The sequence below is a fragment of the Nanorana parkeri genome, unplaced genomic scaffold (genome assembly GCF_000935625.1).
Source record: "Nanorana parkeri isolate BGI_ZX_2015 unplaced genomic scaffold, ASM93562v1 scaffold2425, whole genome shotgun sequence".
Taxonomy (NCBI): domain Eukaryota; kingdom Metazoa; phylum Chordata; class Amphibia; order Anura; family Dicroglossidae; genus Nanorana; species Nanorana parkeri.
In genome coordinates this window covers 113482-122163 of record NW_017308693.1, presented here as the reverse complement: position 1 = coordinate 122163, position 8682 = coordinate 113482, and the positions used below count along the sequence as shown (strand labels likewise).

The 8682-nt window shown below is 42.9% G+C and overlaps 1 protein-coding gene across 2 annotated transcripts; it reads left to right on the top strand.

The window, feature by feature from the left end:
- Positions 1 to 1518: 1518 nt before the first annotated feature.
- MYCL (v-myc avian myelocytomatosis viral oncogene lung carcinoma derived homolog) lies at positions 1519 to 6764 on the top strand. Of its 2 annotated transcripts, none has more exons than XM_018573559.1 (3): positions 1519 to 1605; positions 2549 to 3024; positions 5689 to 6764. In XM_018573559.1, exons 1-3 carry the CDS (start codon positions 1541 to 1543, stop codon positions 6246 to 6248), a joined length of 1101 nt encoding a protein of 366 aa, XP_018429061.1. In that variant the 5' UTR covers positions 1519 to 1540; the 3' UTR covers positions 6249 to 6764. The 2 variants fall into 2 exon arrangements, with proteins under 2 accessions (XP_018429061.1, XP_018429060.1); XM_018573558.1 differs by having other exon boundaries at positions 5686 to 6763.
- The last annotated feature ends 1918 nt before the right edge of the window (positions 6765 to 8682 follow it).

The following is an 8682-nucleotide window of genomic DNA, read 5'->3' as shown; positions in this document are numbered from 1 at the left end:
AGAAATTCCTGGATTCGGAGCATCCGAATTTCCGAAACGTACCATGTCCGAATTCATCCGAAAGCATCCGAATACAAAATTCCGGATCCGAAATTTCGGATTCAGAATTTCGGGTTCAGTACGAATTTCGTCCTAATGGAAAAGAAATGAGAAATTTACGATAATCACTACAAAAAGAGGATTTCATAGCATGTGAAGATAAAAACAAAACATTACTTCATGTTCCTGTGCATGCACCGTCAACGTTTAAACGGATAAAAAAAATTAAGAAAAGGATTTAATGTCCCTTTAATAGTGAAGACTAGAGCACAGCAACCAGAAATGTCGACTGTGTCAATTCTGCTACGTACGTACGTACAAACATTCGTCCGTTTCGCGCAAAACCCCAAATTTCGGAAATTCGTCCGAATTACGAATCCGATCCGAATCCGAAACCCAAAACGAAACACATACAGACCCCGATTTCAGAAATAAACGAAACAAATTTTTTGCGGCTGCATATGTCTAGTATGTAGTGCAAGGACCTACTGTATCTGACTAGATATAGATTGGATAGAATGGGTAGGCCCTCATATTAAAGTTTTGGTAGATCTATGATTGTACAAAGATTGTATGATCAGATGTGTATGGTGAGCCTAAAGCTGGGTACACATGGACAGGTTAAGGTATGCCGCCGGGCCCCCTCCTCTCTCTCCTGATACTGAACTTCCACTATAGACTATGGGACCAAAAACGCTCATTCTTCTAAATCGCACTCCCAGCCCATTCAGTGGTGACACTTGCAATCCCTGCCCTTTTGTGAATTGGAAGTGCAGGACGGGGAATGAGCCTGCTGCAACGGATTTGCCCCCCGTGTCGGTCGCAGTTTTGAGCGGGCTTGGGTGAACTCAAGTGAACTGGATTCCCACCGAGCCCCCACTCATCACTAATGAGGATTACATTCAGCCCGCCCCAAGGAGCAATGCAGTCAGGTGATCAATAATTGGGACAAAGAAAGCTGCAAAATAAATCCCTCCAACTGTTAGCTGTTTACACCTCACCAGAGTTCAGCATGATTAGAGACAAAGCAAAAGCTCACCACACACCTTGCAATCTGATTATACAATTTATTTTTAGGATCACCACACTTTACAATCTGGCATACCATCAGCTGGGTAGAGCAAGTGCTTGCCTGACTGCATACACATTGGTTCTATAGATCCAGATAGGTTCTTATATCATAGATTTAATATATCTAACGTTGATTGTGCGATCTGATTGTAACATGTAAGGTGGCCCTTATAGTGTGTCTATCGCAGACAAAGCCTTCGCTGGGGGATAAAAGCTATTCTGCCTCCTCTCGGCATGGAACCGTTTTGGAAACATTGGCAGTCAGCAGAGCTTTGTCTCCGAGCTTCCTGTCACTGAACACAATAACAGTCTGCCCAAACAATGTGCCAGGCAGCTCCGGACAGGCCCCGCCCCTCCCAACAAGCTGTCTGTGCAGCCGGCTTTCCCTGCACACGCCCACTTGGGAAGGGCCAACCAAGCTCATATAACGATGTGGGGGAACAATGAACCGGGTCAGACTCAGCGTGTCCGAGAGAGTGTGCGGGGACACCCGGGGTAAGAGAAGGCACGGTGTGCGGGCTGGGGGCAGGGGATGTGTGGCTGTTCCCTGGGGACTTGGCCAGTGCATGGCTGATCGCTTCACTGCGTGTGGTTGCGCAATAGTGGACACATGCTTGTATAAGCGTTCGCCACATGCTGTAGGGAGTGCTGGGCAGCTTTCAAGGAGCTTTGGATTTAGTTGTGTTTTGACCGCTTATGAAATGTGACCCATACCTGTTCTGAGTTTACTTTTTGTCCTGGAGCATGGATCCACTTATAAACCAGTACAGTCACTTGTCTAGTCTTCCTACCTCATTATTGTGCTTAGACCTGATGGCAGAAAGTGATCAAAGACAGACTGCAGCACTTCTAGAGTTCACTGATCATCAGTTTATAGCAGGTAGTATACAGGTCTGGTTGCCCCGGGTTACTGCTTCTGCATTGGAGGGATGCATTGTGTAGGGCTAGATGAGGGTTCCACTCCTCTTGGCTTGCTTATCGGATACCCCAAAAGCCTAATTGAACAGCTGCTTTGCTTTTCCTTCTATCCAAAGTTACCTAAAAGCTAGTTTAGGTATTACCTGTTCTATTAAACCTAATAGCAGCTGTTATACAGGGTGGTTCTGTGTGCAGTCCTGTGCATGTGTGTATCTGGAGTATGTCCGCTCTAGCTGCCGCCTAGTTGCATTGTTCTAGGGATTCCTAAAAAGATGCATCTGTTGCCTAATGGGCTTCATTAGCACAGTCATTGCTAGTGTTTAATCCTGCCACTCTATTAAGTGGGGGTTGTCAACATGTGCCTCCCTGCTTGGTTGGTTGTCAACATGTTCCTCCCTGCTTTTTCCAAATAAAAGGTTTGCCTGTCTTGCCATCTCCTTGTTTTGCTCACCCAATATAAAATGGTCTAACAAAGTATGTATGTACTAGTAAATTACAGTCCTTTGTTTTGTTTTTGTAGGACAATGGATCTTGGCTGTTATAGCACACACTACTTCTACGATGAGGATCTCAAGGAGGACTTTTATCGTTATATTGCTCCCAGTGAAGATATCTGGAAGAAGTTTGAGCTTGTACCTGGTTGCTCTCCATCTAATGCAGGATGCCTGGGGGGGAGTGGTACTGACTGGGGATCAGAGATAATGGATTTGGGATGGGAATCTCCTGTTAAGCTCTCTGGGCTCAACTCTGTAGTGCTTTTGAGAGACTGTATGTGGAGTGGCTTCTCGACCCGCGAACACCTGGAAAAAGTAATCAATGAACGTATTTCAAGTGGCACTTCAAAGCCAGCAAGTACTCCAAAAACGGTTTCAGATTCTGAGTTGACGGAGACTGGGAGTGGCTCTGCAGACCAAGCGACACCAGGAGTTATTGTACCAACAGCCCACCCTGAAAAGATTCCCAATTCATCAGGATCTGAGAATACCAGTGACTCTGGTAAGAGCATACAATGATGGTCTACCTTCAGAGCATGGTGACTGTATTGTGCTGCTACACACACGCTTCACTAACCATGTGTTACAACCGGGATACTTTTTTGAACATATTGCATTATCTGATGAGCTGCTACCCGTGCAGGGGGGGATGCCCCTTTTGTCAATCCTTCCCAAGATTTAAAATGTTCTTTTATTATATTTTAAACCAGCCTTTTTCAACCAGGTTTCTGTGGAACCCTGGGGTTTCTTCAAAGGTTACTAGGGGTTCTATGAGCAATTTCCCACCTCTCTGCCTTTCAATCAGGGTTTCATGGATCCCAATGGCTCTTTGGAAGGTCACTAGGGGTTCCTTGAACAATGAGCAATGTCTATCTCTCAGTTAAGTAGCCCTTTTCACCAGAGTTCTGTTGAACCCTAGGGTTCCTCATAAGGTTACTAGGGGTTCCTTGAGCAGATGGCAATTTCAGCCTCTGTTGATTAACCACTGACACAATGATCTTTTGGCTTTCTGCAAGTGGGCCATTCTTCTCAATGACCACCAATGTAAGAAGCATTTTTTTTCTTCCATAAGCTGTAGATCTTGTAATTGGCAGGGGGTTCCTTGAGACCTGAAAGTTCTTTTCAAGGGTTCCTCCATGTTGAGAAATGTCGTTCTAAACATTGACACTTGCATGGACACAGTAATAGAATTTGGTCATAGATCTGCAGGATAGAAGACAAAATGGGTTTTGCTTGTTGAATTTGAAGGACTGACTGGGAAGTAAGTGTCCCTGATAATTAGTATAGTGTTTGGTTTAGGTATGTGTTAATATGTTGCATATGAATACTCTCCCGCTTGCAGGTCTGTCTATAGAAGTGTTTGGTTCTATGTACCTGCAGTGTTCATAATAGAGGTAGAGCTCTAATGTAATAGAAATGCTACTTCCTTATAACAAGCTGGCACCTGCATGTTGTACACACCTAGCACTGATAGCAGGTGCAAAGCAGGTAAAGTAGCTTCATTACCCTGCATTTGGTAACAAACTAGTCTCTAGAGTACAAGGGTGTGTTGAAAAGAATCGCTGTGTACAGTACATACACTGAAATGAGCTCAGCTGTGCTAGTGGGAAATAGTTAAAACATTTGGTGCTGTTATTGGATACATGTGTATTTTACATTGAATACCCCTGGAATAGGATTGCTAAGCACAGACACAGCATTACTGAAGTTGTAAGTATATAGGGCAGTGAAGGAGATGCCTTCCCAATCAATTTGTGACTTGCTTAACTTCCATACACATGGCATGAAATAGTTTCAATGAAGGTTTAGAGTAGACTGCAATACTTGCAATCGGTCTAAGTGTATTTAGCTGCTTATTTTTTGAATAGTTTGCCAGATACCTGCTCCTATATTATGGTAAATGTGTGATGTACTGTGTTTTATAAAGCTGAATGAACTCTATGGATTTGTTTCTTACATTTGGTAATGCATGTCTAATGAATTGCATAACAATTGATGTTTACGAGTCTTCATTTGAATAGTAGCATTTGCATGCTGACTTTGTAATGTTGCTTTTGTTTAGGGAATGTCGGATTCCTTAGAATGTAGGGCTGAGTGCCTTATATTTGAGAGAAATGACAATGGAGATGTTTTATTGTGGCACGTATAGAAGCAGATCTTGGCAAGGTTCAGTGGATGGCCATTGTAGACATGCCCCCTCCACTCAACACAAAGTTACACAATATGCTTTCAGCTGAATGAGGCAGCCACATGGTCAGACAAAAAGCAACAGCTTGCAGTCGGCAGGGGTCAGACACTATCTCCAGCCAATGAGAATGGCTCTAGCATTTGAACTGGGAGTATTAAACCAATTGGAGTCCTTAGACCTAGGATTTATTAATGGTGAAGTGAGCCTATTTACATTCAATCCTTTGTAGTGCCTTTTGTATTGAGACTGCAGACACCCTTCCCCCTACACCTCACCCATTCATACAGCCTCCTGCCAGACTTCTAGCACTCCCCTTGATCATTGCTGTGCAGTCTAGCCCTTTGTTTGGCAACACTACTTGCCCTGTACATTGGTGCAGCATGATGCAAAGGCATTTTATCAGGAATACATGCTTGTATATATTGTCTAGTCTTGGTTTCTTGTTTTGTCTTGTAAGCTGTGACAATCTCGTTTACTATATATTAATTACATGCCACAGAATAACCCATGAAAGAGAAGTGTATACACCCAGTATTTATATACAATGTAATTCTAGCTTCTTAAAACACATTTCGCTAACTCAACTGACTTGCTTGTTTAAAAAGGCAACATATTCCCTTTAATCCCTAGCCTGTAGATCAGAAACCTTTTGCATGTAAAATTTGTTTAAGGTATTAAAAATCTTATAGTTTTCAAGTCTTAATCTGCTCAGACACATTAGACTTTGTCTTGAGCATCCCATCAGCATTTAACAGGGATGCACATGGTGCTTCTTGAAACAAGCTCACTCTAAAGGGAGAACCTACAAAATATGGAAAGGCAAGCATGTAAATATGTAAATATGTCCACAGCAAAAAGAACTTGGGTAGCTGTGTTAAAAATCACTCGGTTTATTTGTGGTTTGCCTTATTTGTGTGGCTATGGTCGTATACAGTCCTTTCTATTTACTAATCCCTTTTCTCACTTTTCCTCTAGAAGAGGATGAGATTGATGTGGTGACCGTGGAAAAGAGAAAGTCCTATCGTGGTCGTCAACCAGTTACCATCACAGTTCGAGCTGATCCACTGGATACCGCTACCAAGCTCTTCCACATCTCAATCCACCAACAGCAACATAACTATGCGGCAAGGCTTCCTCCTGAGCCCAGCCCTACCTCTCCCGAACCTTGTCCATCTCCCTCTGTAGAAGAGCCTGGAGAAGTAAGTTGTTCCTCTGTACAACCCTGCAGTCCACTTGAATTAAGCTCCCCACCTCCATCTGGAGGTTCAGACAGTGAGGATCTTGTTAAAAGAAAGAATCACAACTACATGGAGCGTAAAAGGAGAAATGATTTGCGTTCTCGCTTCTTGGCGCTAAGAGAGGAAGTACCTGGTCTTGCTCATGCTTCCAAAACGCCTAAAGTAGTAGTGCTGAGCAAAGCATCAGAATATTTGCAAGGCTTGATCAGCGATGAGCAACGGCTTGTGGCTGAGAAACTGAAGCTTCGATGTCGTCACCAGCAACTTTTGAAAAAACTCTCCCAACTGAAAAGCCGTTGAAAGGGACACTAGTCAGAAGTCTGCCTGGCACATTTGCACATTGATGAGTTATGTCTTGGGATTGCACAGAAGTGAGATTTTCGCTTCGTAGTTGGTGTGCTCCATAGAGCATAAGTGGAAAAAGGGCTTGTCCTGTTTTCAGGTGAATTTTCCTTGGTCCTCAGGTTCTACAAATGATTTGTTCCCTCTATTTGGGAAAATGTACATTTAACTGTTATGGTTTTCTGCCCCCATAAGACTGTATACAGCTGTAATTCTTACAGGCTGAGCCCCTCGCCCAAGAACGTGAGGTCACATCTCTAATTTCTGAAGAGGTCTGACTCTCTAGATTCTGGAACTTAAAACCCAATGCCAGCCAACACATTCTTGGTTTTGGACAGAATGGGAAAGGGTTAGTATTGGTCAGGTTTGTATTGCAGTCTGTCCCCTTTGAAGAGATTCACTGTGATTTCTGTCCTGGTGACAGTGTTGCAGAAACAGGGAGTGATTAGTGAAACCTTTTCTTTGGGGAACTGGATAGGAACAAACACTTCTAGTGATATTTAGCTAATCTGTCAGGTTAAATGCCTGTCTCCTGTCTGACACCCATTCCCCTCTTTTCAGTCCTGGAGTGGTTAAACGGCAATTTAATTAAAAAAAAATATAAAGATCAAACTCATTTACTCTAGCCGAAATAAAAAAAGGTTATAGCTGGAGATGGGCTCTAAAGTTTTTGTTTGTATTCCCTCGCCTAATTTCTGTAATGCACTTTATGCACTTGACATTGCCAGATCTTTCATGGGGCCTTACTTTCCTCTTGCAAAACAGTTTCTGCCGTTAGTCAACAAATGGGATTCTTTTTGAACATCTTTTAGTAATTCCTTTTGCTGGTAGTGTAATGCTACTATGGATCTGCTCATCTAAAGCTGTATTAGGACTACTTGTAGACCAGAAGGACTGCCACATTGTCATAGGGGGAACGTTGGGACTGTCTGGTGTGAACCACTCTATACCTCACTCTCGTCACTTTACACTGGTTTGTCTGTTTTTGTGATTGTGTTTTTTTTTGTATATTTCTTTGAACCTGCTGCTTGCTGGATTTTGTACTGAATGACAAATTTATACTGTATTTTTGTATACCTTTTTTTGAGCAAATTTTCAGATTTATTAAAGAAAAATACTGATGTGTTGGCAATTGAAATCCTATGACCTCTGCTGTATGTAATGTCTGTCCTGAATCCTGCCCATCCTGTGCAACGATAAAATGTGGATCCACAGAATCCATTCCTAACTAAATGCGTTTGGATATCCATGATTGAACTTTTAGTCTTTTTAAAGCGTAGGATTAATCATGAATGTCCCATATGTGACCTGTTGGTGAAGTGTCCTGTATGGCACCTGTCTTTTGGCAGATAATTCTGTAATAAAGCATGTAGAAAAGATGCATGGATTTGCATATGATGGGTATAAGGGCACCTCTTACTTTTTTGAAAAGAACATGGATGCTGCTGTAGTATCTGAAGCTGACAATTGGTGATTGTTATAAATGTTCTTTTGTGGTGCAAAATATACAAACCACAAACACTAATAAAACAAAACCTGCAAATTGGCTTTATTTTGTCTGGTTTTTTTAATAGCATTTTGGGGTTTCCTGGGTATGTTTTCAATGGCATAAATCACAGGTCAGAACAAATATTTAAAGGAAGACTGTTAAACCATTTGTACAATATTTTGTCTTGTGAATTTCTGCATTTCCTGTAACTTTTTAGTATTGAACTCTCAAACTCTTCAATTATGAACCTAGATCAAACAAATGTATATCGCCCAGCATAGTATTTCTTCATATTTTGTGCCCAAGTCCAGTCTTCATGTTTCCAAACAGCTGACAACTCTCAGCTTGCCTTCCCTTAACCTGTCTAGTACAAGATCATAAGGACAGCACAGCAGCTGTCCATCTGCTACCTTGAGGGCTTGTTCACACCAACTGTGCTGTGTTCCAGAGCGGTAGCTGCTGGATTGCACAGCAATCTCGCTAAACTTCCCCTCTGCTCTGGGGTGGGAGAGGGTGTGGCGGTGCATTGAAGTCAATAGCACTGCAGTGACGTGCCCCTGCCCACAGTGCAATCAGATGCGTAGCAAAACATTGCCTGCATGCCTGTCCACTGCAAACTCCAAAAATAGAGCATGCAGCATTTTTGGCATTTGCAGTGTAGCGGAACCCAGGCAATGTTTTGCCACGCGTCTGAGAGTCACACTGGGGGCGTAGTTGCAGTGCCATTGACTTCAATGCACTGCCACGCCCCAGAACGAAGGGGGATGTTTAGTAAGCAATTGCTGTGCGTTCCTGCAGCTACTGATCTGGAACACACCAATTGATGTGAATAAGCCCTGAGGCTCCATTCACACCTGAGCGGCTGTCCGCACGCGTGGAGCCGCTCTAAACAGGGAATTCAAT